At 42.3% G+C, this 17,484-nt stretch overlaps 1 protein-coding gene across 3 annotated transcripts in view; it reads right to left on the bottom strand.

The window, feature by feature from the left end:
• The window catches only part of LOC126251512 (UV-stimulated scaffold protein A-like), a 117,089-nt gene that overhangs the window by 28,327 nt on the left and 71,278 nt on the right, over positions 1–17,484 (bottom strand). For all 3 annotated transcript variants that reach the window (XM_049951988.1, XM_049951989.1, XM_049951990.1), the window contains 4 exons: positions 13,085–13,213; positions 12,716–12,999; positions 10,382–10,695; positions 978–1,170 (listed from right to left, as the gene is read on the bottom strand). In XM_049951988.1, coding sequence (XP_049807945.1) covers positions 978–1,170; positions 10,382–10,695; positions 12,716–12,999; positions 13,085–13,213 — 920 coding nt within the window. The remainder of the gene's footprint in view (positions 1–977; positions 1,171–10,381; positions 10,696–12,715; positions 13,000–13,084; positions 13,214–17,484) is intronic.

Below are 17,484 nucleotides of genomic sequence, written 5' to 3'. Positions count from 1 at the left end.
AACCAATAACAAATGCAAAATGAGGCCCCAGTAAGAAAACAACGAAGCCTGTAACAACCATCTGAAGATGGACTTGTAAGAAATCAAACTGGTCGTGGTTTGATTCAAATAAATCTTTTTAAACCATACTTGTGGCTGGTTGCTGTTCCAATTATAAACCTTGCAAGCATTACAGTCATGGTTCTCAAAATGTCAATTTTCAGCAAAATAATGTTTCATAATGGAGTCTTGAAATCACTGGGATGAGATTTGAGGAAGGAAGGGGAAGCTCAAATGGAACTGTGAAATTTCTGGTAAGAACCAGTTGGTGCTCAGGGACGGGAAAGGGGGGTGGGGGGTGGGGGGTGGGGAGATATCACATATGAATACGGACTGGAACTGTATAATACATGGATCAATCTGTGTTTTGGATTGACTATTGTCAGTAGAGTGACTGGTGAAGAAATATTTTCACCGAAGGAAACAAAGGAAAGAAGAGTCTAAACAAACACACCACGATTAAACTAGGTTTTTGGGACTGAAGGTAAGTCTTTTTTTAGAGGACTGAAACTTTTGAAGTGGTCAGCTTTTTAGAGGATAAATTAATGACAGTACTTGGGGTTTGAAGAAGGTGTTTTGGAGTTGGGCACTGATGGAAGGGACAGAGGTTTCTAGGTATGTGGAAGATAAGAATATGTCATTGAAGTGGGGTCTTGAACATACACGGAATTGGCAAAGAAGGGGGTGGGGGGAGGGGGTGGGGGGGGGGGTGGAGGGGGAGGTCGGATGAAGAGAAATGACTGATTCTATTGATGATGGTGGCATCCTGTGGCAGGAATCAAATACAGAGCAGTTTTGCACTCTACTGCATATTACCATATTGTAATATCACATTAAATTCTTGAAAATCCCAAAGGAAAAATTCAGATTTACAGATAATGGATTTAACAAAGCTGTGTCAAAGTGGGGTTAAATTATAATTTATTGATGAAATTAACCTTGTATCTGTCTCTTCTTGGACAGAGCTTTCCACTGGGAAGGGGTGCTCTGCAAGCCCATTTCACAGGTTCATACTTTCCTGTGAACTCTATTACACGTGTACGTAAGGTGGCAGCACCATCTGGCACTGGTATCTCTTCGAGTTCATCAGTTGAAGTTGCGGACCAAAATCTTGCTCCATCTGGTTTCACACTAAACAAAAACGGTTTCTAATTAATTCATACTCACTAACACACACTGAACATATTAATTTGTTTATTTATTTATTTTTATTTTCTTCAATATATCCTTTTAGTGGATTATTTGTACACATGATATGAATTTATAATTACAATAATTATTAAGTGAACTATATGATAAACACAATCAAAGTAAATAATTATATAGAGTGACATAACGATTACATAATGAACAAAATTTGGCAAATCAGGCTTACGTGTGAGGCTCCACAAATACAGAGATAATGTCTCTGAAGTACATGCAGGGAAAATTATCTATGGGGAAGGGCTGTTCTGTTTTGGAGTGACAGGAAACATCATCTGTGTAAACTAGGCAATCACAGTACACACAATGGTGTATGTGCTATTAATGACACTGCATCAGGCAAAAGAGCTGACACCACCATATCTGTTTCTTTCCAAAATATGAATGGGTTTATAACGTGTTCAAGGGGAATGCCATGTGAACAGATAGTAAGAATCATTATCTATGCTCAATCCGGTCCCAGAGTCATCCATAGTGTGCAAGGCAATGCATTCAACAAACTACGCAGTGGCTTCGTGTAAGAGGAATGTATCTTACTGGTTGCTGGGCATCAACAACTCCTCAAAGCTAATAATGGAGCATATACTAATTACAAAACCGTCCACCACGATAAAACATGATGACTGGAAAAGGAGGACAGTTCAAATTTAAAGTCGCACTGATGTCATTAAAGACAGAATGAGATCAAGAATGAAGGGAGAACGGAAGTAGTCATGACCACCTTTTAAAATTGTTGTAGCATTTGCCTGAAGTGACTACAGAAACTATGGAAAATTTAACTCCTGGCATTTTGATGGATATTTTACTGTACAGTGAACAAAAACTATCCTATTTGCAGCAAACCAATAACAAATGCAAAATGAGGCCCCAGTAAGAAAACAATGAAGCCTGGTACCTTTCATTACTGCAGCAGCACATCAAAGTCTATCTATCTATATCCGAATCCCGCTTCAGCTACTGCCGGGTCTGGGTGCTGACGAGTCCTCTCCATTTGGCTTGGTCCTTCAACCACTTTTCTTCCTCCACTTGCTGCCAGGTCACACCTCTCCTTTCTACAGATATTCTCACTCCCATTTTCCACCGTGTTCTTGGGCGCCCTCTAGGTCTTTTCCCATCCATCTTTAGTTCTTCCATAATTTTGGGGAGTGTCTGCCCATGTATCCTCTTAACACATCAAAGTACACCACTTAATTTGCGAGTTGCTACAGCATCTCATAAGTGACTTATTCTGAATTTCCTCTGTACTCTTTAAACTCCTAAATTTCATGCACGTTTGTGTACTTATCAGGCACAGTTCTTTTATTTCAATAACCGTCTATGACGTTTCCACCATCTTTACTGTGCATAGGTACCATGACTGCTGTGTTCAGATGCAAGCTGATTTGGCAACCCTTCACTCACAGCTCCATATGGTACTGGTTTTGGTCAAGCTGCTTGCAGCTGTCGCCAATCAGCATCACTATGAGGGGTGCCACACGTGGGGATCCAAACGATGTCCAGCACATCCCACATGTCCCCCGATCGGTCCACTATTGCGGCCATACTGGGTACTGCCTGCACTGAGGCTGACCCCTCACCCATAATCGAGTGGGATGTCGTCCAAAGACATGGCAGGCAGTGAAAGACTTCTTGGAGGGCTGATCAGAGGGCCTCCCCGGTTTGTCTGACGAAATGGTTTTAGGTGGTGTCTGTGCCTGATCAACATCCTGCACCAGATGCAGTCGCTTGCCCCATTTCAGCAGAAGCCTCTCGGCCTGCAAGATCTAGGCAGTCACAAAGGGTGGGATTACCAATAGTTGGAAGCTCCAACATTTGGCACCTAATGGGGCTTCATAGGGATATGGCTGCTAAGGAAGAGAAGAAATCCAGTGTGCATTCAGTATGTATACCAGGAGGAAACATTCTAGGTGTGGAATGTATGTTTCTGAAAACTATAAAGAGGACAGGGTGCAGGTAACTTCAGTTGGGAGCTGATCTTAGTACTAATGATGTGTGTGGCTTTGAATCAGAAGAGATTTGCTTTGAATCAGAAGAGATTCTCTTTGGTTTCTAGCAGCTAACAGAAGAGGTACAGACTGTCAGTTTTGCTTGCGAGATGAAAGTGGAGCTCACTATCTACAGCACTGTCAACAGGACCGACTGTGAAGCTTTGATGTAGACCCAAGTGGTGGGTCTGAATCAGAGGATCGGATGGTTCTGTGACCATACAGGCTTCAGATTCCTTGAGTCGTGCCAGGGTTCCACCACAGATAGGAAGGTGCTAAATGGGTAGTGGGGGCTGTGGGGAGGATCTCAAGAAACTACAGCAAGGACACAGTCTAAAAGGGTGCAGGATAAACACAGGATGAGTGTAGATGTAGCAACAATCAGTACTGCAGTTGTAAATTGTTGCAGCTATGATGGGAAAGAACCAGAGTCCCACATGCTAACAGAAGCGACTGAGGCTCAAATTGTTGTAGGTATGCAAAGATGGCTAAGGCCAGAGATAATATCAGCTGAAATTTTTACAAAGAACCCATCAGTGTTCAGAAAGGATAGATTAACTACAGCTGGTGGTGAAATGTTTATTGCTGTCAGAAGTAGTTCATCTTGTAGTGAAACTGAAGTAGATAGTTCCCCAGCTGAGACAACAAAGTTGCTGAACAGTTAAAAAAAAAATTTAGTCTCATTTCAAACAGATCCGCCACTCATACAATATACACTATGCGATCAAAAGTATACAGACACCCCCAAAAACATAAGTTTTTCATATTGGGTGCATCGTGCTGTCACCTACTGCCAGGTAATCCAAATCAGCGACATCAGTAGTCATTAGACATCATGAGAGAGGAGAATTGGGCCCTCCGCGGAACTCACGGACTTTGAATATGGTCAGGTGATTGGGTGTCACTTGTGTCATTTGTCTGTATGCGAGATTTCCACACTCCGACACATCCCTAGGTCCACTGTTTCCGATGTGATAGTGAAGTGGAAATGTGAAGGGACACACACAGCACAAAAGTGTACAGGCCGACCTCATTTGTTGACTGACAGAGACCAATGACAGTTGAAGAGGGTCGTAATGTGTAATAGGCAGACATCTATCCAGACCATCACACAGGATTTCTAAACTGCATCAGGATCTACTGCAAGTACTATGACAGATAGGCAGGAGGTGAGAAAACTGATTTCATGGTCGAGTGGCTGTTCATAAGCCATACATCACGCCGGTAAATGCCAAACGACACCTTGCTTGGTGTAAGGAGCGTAAACATTGGATGATTGAACAATGGAAAAACGTTATGGCGAATACCCAGTGAACGTCATCTGCCACCTTGTGTAGTGTCAACAGCAAAATTCAGAGGTGGTGGTGGTGGTGTTGTTGTTACGGTGTGGTCGTGTTTGTCATGGAGGAGGCTTGCACCCCCTTGTTGTTTTGCATGGCACTACCACAGCACAGGCCTACCCTGATGTTTTAAGTACCTTCTTGCTTCCCACTGTTGAAGAGCAATTCGGGGATGGGGACTGCATCTTTCAACATGATCGAGCACCTATTCATAAAGCATGGCCTGTGGCGGAGTGGTTACGATAATAACATCCCTGTAATGGACTGGCCTGCACAGAGTCCTGACCTGAATCCTATAGAAAACCTTTGGGAAGTTTCGGAACGCCGACCTTGTGCCAGGCCTCACCGACCGACATCGACACCTCTCCTCAGTGCAGCACTCCGTGAAGAATGGGCTACCATTCCCCAAGAAACCTTCCAGCACCTGCTTGAACGTATGCCTGCGAGAGCGGAAGTTGTCATCAAGGCTAAGGGTGGGCCAACGCCATACTGAATTCCAGCATTACCGATGGAGGGCGCCACAAACTTGCAAGTCATTTTCAGCCAGTGTCCGGATACTTTTGATAACATAGTGTACTTCGTGGTAGCTTCAATCTATCCTCCATATGTTGGCAAAAATAAATGTTTAAAGTCAGTGGCAGACAAAAAACGTTGTCTGAAATTGTACAAATTGGGTTTTGCAAGAATCATTTTGAACAATTAGTTCAGGAGCCCATCTGAAGCATAAATGGCTGCAAAACATACTTGATCTCTTTACAACAAATAATCTTGAGCAAATAGGGAGCATCATTACTGTAGGGATTAGTGATCACAAGGTCATTGTAACGAGATTGAATATCATAACATGCAAACACACCAACAATAAATGCGAAATATATCTATTTACAAAAAGCAGATAAAAATTCTGCTTGATGCCTTCCTAAAAGACAATCTCCATTCCTTCTGAACTAACAATACAGCTTGGACCACATGTGCCTGAATTCAAAGGAATAGTGCTGACAGCAACAGAATTACTTATAACAAATAAATTAATAAGAGATGGTACTGATCCCCCATGGTACACAAAACAGGTCATTACACTGTTGCAGAAGCAATGGAAAAAGCATGCCAAATTTAAAGGAAAAGAAAATCCTCAAGATTGGCCAAGTTTTACAGAAGACAAAATTTAGCATGGGTTTCAGTGAGAAATGCTTTTAATAGTTTCCACAATGAAACTCTGTCTCAAAATCTGGCAGAAGAGCCACAGAGATTCTGATCACGTATAAAGTACACCAGGGGCAAGACACAACCCAGAAGTACATATCCTTGGTGTAAAAAATAGCTCAAGTCACTTAATAAAGGCAATTATACCAGTACAGATTTTATATCAATTAGATTTATTTCAGAGTATCTAATATAATACACAACCACTCACTTTCAAAGGTCCATACCTAAAGACTGGAAAGTTGCACAGGTCACATCAATAGTCAAGAAAAAAAAATAGGAGTAGTCCACTGAATTACAGGCCCTTATCATGAATGCTAATTTGCAGTAGGATTTAGGAACACACAATGTTTCTAGAATGAAATTTTCACTCTACAGTGGAGTGTGCGCTGATATGAAACTTCCTGGCAGATTAAAACTGTGCCGAACCGAGAGTCGAACTCGGGACCTTGGCCTTTTGCGGGCAAGTGCTCTACCAACTGAGCTACCCAACCAAGCATGGCTCACGCCCCATCCTCACAGCTTTTAATTCCACCAGTACCTTGTCTCCTACCTTCCAAACTTCACAGAAGCTCTCCTGCGAACTCTCCCGAGTTCGACTCTTGGTCCGGCACACAGTTTTAATCTGCCAGGAAGTTTCAACACACAATGTGTTCGAACATTATGAATTACCTCAAAGATAATGATTTATTGACATAGCAAACATGGATTTATAAAATATTGTTCTTCTGAAACACAAGGAGCTCTTCATTCTCATAAATGTGTGCTTCAACACAGGATGTCAAACTGATTTCATATTTTTAGATTTCCAGAAAGCTTTTGACACCATTCATCACAAGTGAATTCCAATCAAACTGTGTGCTTGCAAAGTAATAACTCAGATATGTGACTGGATTCATCATTTCCTGTCAAAAAGGTCACAGTTTACAGTAAGCAACAGAAAGTCATCAAGTAAAACAGACGTAATATCTGGTGTTCCCCAAGGAAGTGTTATAGGTCATCTGCTGTCCCTGATTTATACAATCGGTTTAGGAGATGATCTGAGCAGCCCTCCTCAGTTGTTTGCAGGTGATATTGTTATTTACCATCTTCCAAAGTCATCGTGTGAGAGCCAGCCATGATAAAACTCTTCCATCTGGTGTGCAAGATGTATGAAACAGGTGATATACCCTCAGACTTCACAAAGAATATAGCAACTTCAAATATAAAGGAAGCAGGTGCTAGCGTCATGGTCGCAAAATACACGATTTCTTTACAGAAGAAGAATGGAAAAGCTGGTAGAAGCCAACCTCAGGGAAGATCACTTTGGATTCCAGAGAAATGTAAGAATACGCGAGGCAATACTGACCCTACAACTTCTCTTAGAAGATAGATGAAGGGAAGGAAATCTATGTTTATAGCAGTTTTAGACTTAGAGAAAGCTCAGTTATAAGAATTGAGGGGCATGAAAGGGAAGCAATGGTTGAGGAGGGAATGAGACAGGATTGTAGCCTACACACCAACATTATTCAATCTTTGCACTGAATAAGCAGAAAAGGAAATATAAGAAAAATTTGGAGTAGGAATTAAAGTTCAGGGAGAAGAAATAAAAACTCTGAGGTTTGCTAATGACATTATAATCCTGTCAGAGACAGGAAAGGACTTTGATGAGCAGCTGAACGGAATGGACAGTGTCTTGAAAGGAGGGTGTAAGATGAACATCAACAAAAGTAAAACACAGATACTGGAATGTAGTCAAATTAAATCAGGTGATGCTCAGGGAATTATATTAGGAAATGAAACACTTCAAACAGTAGATAAGTTTTGCTATTTTTTGGCAGCAATAACCTATGATGGCCGAAGTAGAAAGGCTATAAAATGCAGACTGGCAGTGGCAAGAAAAGCATTTCTGAAGAAGAGATATTTATTAACCTCGAGTATAGATTGCAGTCTTAGAAAGTCTCTCCTGAAAGTATTTGTATGCAGTGTAGCCAAGTATGGAAGTGAAACATGAGTGATAAACAGTTTCAATAAGAAGCTAATAGAAGCTTTTGAAAAGTGGTGTTACAGAAGAATGCTGAAGATTAGATGGGTCAATCATGTAACTAATGAGGAGATTATGAGCAGAATTGTGGAGAAAAGAAATTTGTGGCACAAACTGACTAGAAGAAGGGATTGGTTGACAAGACACATTCTGAGACATCAAGGGATCACCAGTTTAGTACTGGAGGGAACTTGGGGGGGGGGGGGGGGAGGGGGGGTAAAAATCATAGAGGAATACCAAGAGATGTAGATTGCAGTAGTTATTCACAAAAGGAGGCTTGCACAGATAGAATACCATGAAGAGCTGCGTCAAACCAGTCCCAACAAAGTCGTCAAATGATCAAAATCAATTGCAAAATGATTTAGACAACAAATCTATATGGTAAGAAAAAGTTGCAACTGACTCTACACACAATAAATCATACACATCTAGGAACTGTGAATTTAACTAAGTATTTAGGGATTAAAATCATGAATACCTTAAACTGGAATGATACACAGATAATGTTGTGGGGAAAGCAAACTGAAGACTGGGCTTTATTGGCAGAATGCTTAGAAAAAGCAACACATCTACTAAAGAGACTGCCTACACTACACCTGCCTGTCCTTGTCTGGAGTACTGCTGTGCAGTGTGAGATCCACATGAGATAGAAAAAGTTCAAAGAAGGGCAGCTTGTTTTGTATTATCCTAAAATAGGGGGGAGAGTTCCATGGATACAACACGCGAATTGGGGTGGCAATCGTTAAAACAGCAATATCTCCTCATCAAATTTCAGTAACTAACTTTCTCCTCTGAATGAGAAAATATCTTCTTGGCGCTGACCTACATATGAAGAAATTATCATAATAAGTTACCTGGGAAAAAATTAGTCATCCCTTGCGGAATCAATACAGGAATCATTTAATACCATGTAATTCTGCCCCTGGGCTTGTCCACCACCTTGATTTGTTTAGGAAATGAGTGCAAAAGGTTGTGCACTTACATTACATCCAAGTTAGACCATTCCTTGAGGACTTCATTGCGCACTTCCAACAAATTGCGGGGATACTGCTGCCAGAGTTTCACCCGCTGTTCCAACATTTCCCACCAATTTTCTACGGGGTTGTAGTCAGGTGATTTTTGCAGGCCAATCCAGATGTAATACGGTGGGGGAATGTTAAGAAAACCATTCACACATTCATGCAGCCCAATGGATTTTGTTGCTGTCATCTTTATGTGCCCATGTGAGCAATGGCCTCTCACGAAGTGACCGACTCCAAATGTTCATTGCATGCAGTTCCCATTGGAATGTTCTCTCGCTAACAGTTTGGGATGATCTTTACTCACTGCCAGCAGCAGTTCCTTCCAGGTTTGGAAGTGATTTTGATTCACAAGCTGTGAAATGCATCTCCGGTTGCTCTCAGTCAGCATCTTCTTCCAACTAGAATTCTGACGTCACATGGGTTACATTACTGCTTGTAGACACGCTGAACAGTCCACAGAAAAACACCACAAAATCCGGCAACTTCACAACCATATGGCCACAGGTGTGGCCAACACGATTGCACTTTTTGGTCACTCTGTCACAGCCTTTCATTCAGCCATGTTTATGTGCAACATCCACTTGAAAAATGAATGTCCAATAGAAACATACATGTTTCACTGGTCACTACCGTACATGACTCGATCGCTGCACCATCTGTAAAGACTTGATGATTCTTCTGTGGGTGCACAATCGGGTGACTACTTTTTTTCCCAGTGAACTTAAAGTAAGAGAAATCACGGCTAGCATGGAAAATTTGGCTGTTCATTTTTCGCAAATGCTGTTTATGAGAGTGGAATGGTAGAGACATAGCTTGAAGGTGCTCTGATGAGCCATCTGCCTTTTTAATTGTGAATTACAGAGTTAATCATTTAGATGCAGATGTAATCTGATTAATGGTGTACAAATTCTAGTGGGAGTGCCTCTTGACTTTTTCCCTGTCAACGGAAATGAAATATTCCTACGGCATTATTGGCCGCACAACACCATCTGGGATCACCTAAGGCAAGTATTTCTATTTGATGCCAATTGAGTGACCTGAGTTTCAATGAGAATGATGAAATGATTAGGATAACACAAACACCCAGTCCCTGAGCTAAGAAATTATCCGACCCAGTCGGGAATTGAACCCTGGATCCCACAATCTAGACGTAGCAACATAGCAACTAGTCTGAGAGGTGCATACTAGACTATGGGCTGTGGACCCTCGTCAATGGACATAATACTAAAGAGAAATACATTAAAGAACTTTAAGTACAAAACATTACATGATTAAGACAACTACTTTAAAGTAAATACCAGAAAAGTGCAGTCTTCTTTGCACTTAAGTTCAATTGCAAATACCAATAGTTCTGTAAGATGTTCTTTATCATTTGTTTGTTTTCAGTTGGTTACTAATTTTCATTTCTGTTTGAAATTTGATTTTTAATTACACAAAAGGATTATATGTCCATCATAGATATAACAAAAAAGTACACAATGTTGTTTGCTATTAATAGTTTTGTTAACTTCAGTACTGGCAGACGTCACATTAAGTACTACAAAAGTTATACGCTAGAACAATCACCAGAACATGGTTGGTACTGCAACATTCTCATCCTCCCAGTGATACAAGTCAACATCAAAAGGAAGCTTAGGAGCAACTTCTAATAGCCGCTGCTTCCGAGACTGGCTTTCTGTGGCACCACCCGATGTTGATGGTTGTGTAACGTCATATGAAGTTACAGACTGTGCATTATCTTTTGACGTTGAAGTGCAAGGTTGAGCATCTTGAATAGTGCCACTTTTCTTCTTCTTATTTGCTTGAGGCTTGCCAGCCAGCACGGTATTTCCAGTGGCCTTATTTAACGTAACTAGGGTTGATTTTGCTGTGGTAGGATCCTAGAATAATGTTCACAATTCAATAATAATACTAAGCTGAGAGAACTAAATCTGGCAGGCATCCACACAGTCTCCTTTTTTAACAACTCAAATGATCACAAATTCTTCCATTCTAATACTGAAAACACAATGAGTATTTCCAAAATATATCTGAAGTTAACACAGCTGGATAATTTTCTCTCTATTTCATTCCAGTCTAGCCACAATTAGACACATGCTGTATCACAAAATACACATATCAAAAAAAGTTTTGCATTACGCAAGTTCCAAGAACTCCTGAAGATAGACATTGTCTGTTGATATTGTATTACAGACACAGTCCCTCTGACTGTTCAGAGATGTCACTCAACCCGCCCAAAGACGTAAACAACCATGCATGAGCAGTGCCTATTAGATGGAGGGGGGTCCGACAGCTGATCAGTTCCAGTCATTCCACCAGGAAGGAGGTACGTGGCCCATGTTCTCTGTAGTTCAACCATGCCTAGACGATCAATACCGCGGTTCGATCGTGTCCCCGTTGTTACTTTGTGCCAGGAAGGGCTCTCAACAAGGAAGTGTCCAGGCATCTCAGAGTGAACCAAAGTGATGTTGCTTTGACATGGAGGAGATACAGAGAGACAGGAACTGTCGACGACCTAACTCGCTCAGGACGCCCAAGAGCTACTACTGCAGTGGATGACCACTACCTAAGGATTAAAGGCTTGGAGGAACCCCGACAGCAACGCTACCATGATGAATAATGCTTTTCGTGCAGCCACAGGAAGTTGTGTACAACTAAAACTGTGTGCAATAGACTACATGATGCGCAACTTCACTCCCGATGTCCATGGCGAGGTCCACCTTTGCAACCACGACACCATGCAGCGCAGTACAGATGGGCCCAACAACAGGCCGAATGGACCGCTCAGGATTGGCATCATGTTCTCTTCACCGATGAGTGTCGCATATGCCTTCAACCAGGCAATCGTCGGAGACTTGTTTGGGGGCAACCCGGTCAGGCTGAATGCCTTAGACACACTGTCCAGCGAGTGCAGCATGGTGGAGGTTCCCTGCTGTTTTGGGATAGCATTATGTGGGACCGACGTACGCTGCTTGTCATCACGGAACGCACCGTAATGGCTGTACGATATTTGAATGCCAGCCTCCGACCGATAGTGCAACCATATCGGCAGCATATTGGCGAGGCATTCATCTTCATGGACGACAATTCGCACCCCCATCACAACCATCTTGTGAATTACTTCCTTTAGGATAATGACATCGCTCAACTGGAGTGGCCAGCATTTCCTCCAGACATGAACACTATCGAACAAGCCTAGGATAGATTGAAAAGGGCTGTTTATGAACGACGTGACCCACCAACTACACTGAGGGATCTACACCGAATCGCCGTTGAGGAGTGGAACAATTTAGACCAACAGTGCCTTGATGAACTTGTGGATAGTATGCCATGACAAATACAGGCATGCATCAATGCAAGAGGCTGTGCTACTGGGTATTAGAGGTACCAGTGTGTACAGCAATCTGAACCACCACCTATGAAGGTCTCGCTGTATGGTGGTACAACATGCAATGTGTGGTTTTCATGTTAAAAAGGGCGGAAATGATGTTTATGTTGCTCTCTATTCCAATTTTCTGTACAGATTATGGAACTCTCAGAACCAAGGTGATGCAAAACTTTTTTTCTTTCTTTCTTTCTTTTTTTTTATTTGATGTGTGTAAATAATTATGAGAATTTCTAATGACCAGACATTATTTAGGTCTTGAAACATAATTTGCTTCTCTCAACTGGTTTTGAATGACATGATATTTGCTTTTATAGTTACTGTATTCTATTAAACTAGACAAACATACATTTTATGAAGATGGATGTGATAGCATACGAAGACAATCTAAGAAAGTAAAGTAAATTTCAAGCCTAAACAGTAATTGGTTGTTGAAAATAATTTCATCAGTAACATATAACACAATCACATTTCAGTTATCCATTACAGAAGTAAGACACAAAAGAGACAAGTACCTCCTCATAGTCCTCTTGTAATATATTCCAGTCACCAGCCTTCCTTTTTGATATTGTAACAGAACTTTTTACATCATTTTTTAATTCGAAATTTAATTCACTTAGTGTCTGATCCTTTACCGTTTCTTCATAACCTTCTTTCTCTTCAACTTCTTCAAGATCAGAATCACTTTCATCAGTATCACTCACACATTTCAAATTTGTTTTAAGTTCTGACCATTTATTAAGTACAGCTTCTAAACGCTGCTTAAGATCTATAATTTCCTTTAACTGCTGAGTACTTCCTGACAAAAAATTAATGTCATGAGTACAGGTAGAAGTAAAAAACTTAAAAAGTAAGAACATTTTGCTTAACTGTTACAGACATACCTGAGTATTTAGTGATGACTTTTATCCAATTTTTAACAGCAGGCAAGTATCTGTTATTAATAAGCTGCCAGAATCCTTTTGCATTCTCAAAAATTGCTGCATTCTCTGGAGTTTCATTGATTACAATTTCTGAAGTATAAACATAATATTCTAAATAAAATCCTAACATAAAAAGTCATCAAATCACAATTACACCTAATCATCCACTTGTACGAGGAAATTAACTGGTGTTTAACAACCATGTTATATATTTTTCTTGATACAATAGACGTTCTCTAGGGAGCACCAGTTATTCTAGTGGCAGCCACTGATAATATTCTTACAGGATGATAAAATGCCAACAAATATAGTGAAAACACTTGTCTACTGAAATGTAATGTAAATCAACAGCATACTGAGAGCAAACACAAAATTTTCCATCACTGAGGATCCCTTTGTCAACAAATAAAAAATTAATGATTTCGCTTTATATGACAAATTATTTTTATTCTTTTCAACACTGTAGAACATATAGTTTCCCGATTCTGGTAAGGATCTGTGGCATCATTAAGAAGTGAAATATTTTGCCTACGAAATTACCCATTTATAGCAAGTCTGTGTGTAAGTAATGGAACAGAAATAAGTTTTATATCAACTTTTTGGTTAGTGGTTAAGTACCTGTCAGAATACAAATACAAGCACTTGGTGGTCAATCCTCAGTTGATCATTGGATTTCATCTGCCAGTTGTAATTAGTTCCTGACACCTTTGGGCAATGTCTTGCGCAAGCGAAAATTCCATGTCATTCAGAGTCTATATTAAACAATAAGCTCTTCTATAACTGGTTGGGTAAATCAGGTTAAAGATCAGAAAAAGTCAAAGGCATATCATGTTCAACAAGACCATGCAATAAAGATCTCTTATTAACAATACCTGAAAATATCATTAATTTTGGAAACACAATTCTTAATAAAGAACTGCATTCATTAGCCAGCTGACCGCATAAATTACTACCAGTAGGCTATGTGCGGGCACGGAAACTACCAATTTCAATGGTTAACATTTTGATGGAATGGTCATTGTCAGACAAAACAGCAGTTTTGCTGTACAATAGTTTATAAACTTTTTCAAATTTTTTTTATGCTCCCTTGAAGTTTTTACCTTCAGTGGGGTAACTGGTACAGATGCATATCGTGACGTACTGTTGCTTACAGTTGCTACTGGGATGTTCCTGTGAATTAAATTTATGGGTTTTGCTACAGTTTGTTCTTGAACTGAGACAGCAAGTGAATTTGCAAAAGAATACTCATATGTGACTATTTCTAAGAGTGCCTCATTCACCTATCTTTGTGTAGGGAGATCTGTGTTTATAACTGGCTTAGTCATGATTGACAGAAAATATATTTAAAACACAGGAAGATATTTCCACAGCATCAGGCAATTATCTCACATGATGGAACTCTCTCTGTTTTTCACTTCTAAAAACACTGGATACTAAAATAAATCAGTGGACAACAGCACTTTGTGTCCTGCATGTCAAAGGCATTTTGTGCTTTACAAACTAATTTGATATACCTCCACTTGTAACAATTTGTATCGCCTCACCACATTTGAAAGATATGGTTACATCTTCATGAGAAGATGACAAATTTAATGTGTTCTGTCAAAGCTTGGGAGTTATAGGTTAATACTTTCTCTAGTTCACCACTGACGATTTTCAATATAAGTAACCATTTATGGAAAACCCAGAAGGCAATGCAATATGTACTATGAGGATTGATCACTATTCAACAAACAGAAAGAGAGCTGAAAATATGAAATGAAGAGAACAATCTTCATTGGATTGGGTGTTGAGTGCAGTAGCCAACAGAAAGATCGCGGGAGGCGCACATCGGCACGGTGCGTCACAGATGGTAGTTGCCGCAAATAGAGTCCGGTCCACCAGAGGGCACGCGAGAATTCGGCCGCGACCTCTGCCAGCGGAACAACAAGAACAACAACTCAGGCAGCACAGGCCGTGCCCAGTCAGTTCACATCGGGCATGCCTATGAGACAGTTCTCGGTCTACTCTCAAGTGCGACGGAAAACGTGAACCGTGTTACTACACAATTGGCAACGAGTAGGGTCATTCTTTCGCGTGTTGCATCGTTGTCCCGGTTTCGCGGCTTATTCGCGGCATGGAGGATTTAGTGCGGGTTTTGGTTGAGCAACAGACGGAGCTCATGGCCACCATGAAACAAGTGCTTCCGCCGTTGCTCTCCACGCCGTCTGCTCCAGCGCTGTTCCCTCCTCCCTTTCCCCCGTATGACGAGACGGTGGAGGATTGGGACGTGTATGAACATCGCCTTCGGCAGCATTTCCAGGCGTTTCATGTTGCCGATGCGGAGGTATGTCGTGCTCTCCTCTTGTCTTGGATATCTCCATCGCTGTATCAAGTTTTGCGGCAGCTAGCGCCGTTGCAGGAACCCTCGTCCTCGTCTTTTGACGCATTGTGTTCATTACTGTCTTCATATTATCACCGCCGCACGCATGTTGTGGCGGCTAGGGTCGAGTTCTATCAATGCAAGAAACAGCCCCATCAGTCTCACCGGGCGTGGGCCGCTACTCTGCACGGTCTTAGTCGCAAATGTCATTTTGTCACGGAGCAGTTGCGAGAGTCCTATGCCCACGTTATGGTGCGCGACGTCATTGTTCATTCGGCCCCTGATAGGGAGGTCCGGCAACGGGCCCTGCAGTTAGAAGACCCTTCCCTCGAGGAAGTCCTGTCCATTGCTCAATTGTATGAAGTCTCTCTCGCCGCGGGTTAACAGTTGGAAGCGTGGTGCGACGTCGCGGCAGTTCAGAGCGGCACGGCCGCGTCCGGGGTGGACGACGTGCGAGCGGTACAATCCAGCCGTTACGGCCGCTCCCGCACGGCGCGTAAACAGAGTTCCGGCCACCGGACCCTGTTACCGTCCTGTGCGTCGTGCTATATACATCACGATCGGTCGGAGTGCCCCCAGCGTTGGGCTGCTTGTCGCAAATGTTATAAAAAAGGACACATTGCTAAAGTTTGCCGCTCAGCCTCGAAAGAATCGAAGGAAGCAGTTACATAGGACATGGACGTTGACATTCAGGAAGTTTCATCGGGCCAGGCTCCCGACGCATCGGCCCACAAACTCTTTATCGAGGTGTTGGTCCGGTCGCGCTGATTACAACTGCAAGTAGATACGGGCGCGGCGGTTTCTTTGTTGAATGCACAAACTTACTCCAACCTTGGGTCGCCCCTGTTGGCACCAGTTTACCGGTGTCTACGCGGTTATGGTAAACAGTTAATTGCCCTACTGCGTAAATTCACTACTGACGTGACTTACAAATCAGTCACTCGGCCTATTACTTTTATTGTTGTCAGTGATGCGAGCTCCACTAACCTTTTTGGCTTGGATGCCTTTCAAGCTTTCGGGTTTTCTATCACTGACACCATACAGTTGGTCTCCGAAGACATTCCCTATCACTCATTAGAATATTTGACCTCTGACTTTCCAGATATCTTTGAGGAGGGCCTGGGGCGTGTTTCAGACTTTGAAGCTCACTTAACGTTGAAGGTGTCGGCTCGCCCGCGTTTTCTACGCGCGAAGCAGATCCCTTTGGCTCTCCGCCCTCAGGTAAAAGAAGAGCTAGACCGGCTGACAGCCCTAGGGGTCGTTCTTCCCATTTCTTCTAGTGAGTGGGCTTCGCCCCTCGTTATTGTCAGGAAACCCTCGGGAAAATTACGTCTTTGTGGCGATTTCAAGGCCAACATTAATTCCCAATTGGTGGTGGACACCTATCCTTTGCTTCGTGCTGATGAATTGTTCTCCGCCATAGCGGGAGGCCAATATTTTTCGAAAATCGCTTTCGGAGGCTTATCATCAGATACCTCTTGCTGAGGACTCCAAACGGCTGGCGGTTGTCAACACCCCGTTTGGCCTTTACCAATACCAGCGGTTGGCCTTTGGAATACAATACCAGCGGTTGGCCTTCGGAATATCCAGTGCCCCGGCGATATTCCAGCGTTATCTTGAGCATGTCACGTTGACAATCCCTCATTGTATTAATTACCTGGACGACAGAACTGTCACGGGCCGCAGCACGAAGGAACACTTGCACAACCTTCGCACCCTCTTTCTCAAAGTCAGGTCCATGGGCTTGCGTTGCAACCTGCGTAAGTCAAACTTATTCCAACCGTCCATTGAATATGTGGGCTACACAATGTCTCGGCACGGCGTCCAGCCGCTAGGAAGTTTGGTCCAAGGTATCGTTGACCTTCTGCGGCCCGCTTCGCTGAAGGAGTTGCGAGCTTTTTTTAGGCAAGATTGCCTATTACCACTGGTTCATTCCCAGGGCTTCCACCATCACCCGCCCCCTGTACTGCCTTCTGTGCAAGGGTGTTCCTTTTGATTG

The sequence above is a fragment of the Schistocerca nitens genome, chromosome 4 (genome assembly GCF_023898315.1).
Source record: "Schistocerca nitens isolate TAMUIC-IGC-003100 chromosome 4, iqSchNite1.1, whole genome shotgun sequence".
NCBI lineage: Eukaryota > Metazoa > Arthropoda > Insecta > Orthoptera > Acrididae > Schistocerca > Schistocerca nitens.
Note: the sequence above shows the minus strand (reverse complement) of the source record. Positions and strands in the feature narration are given on the sequence as shown.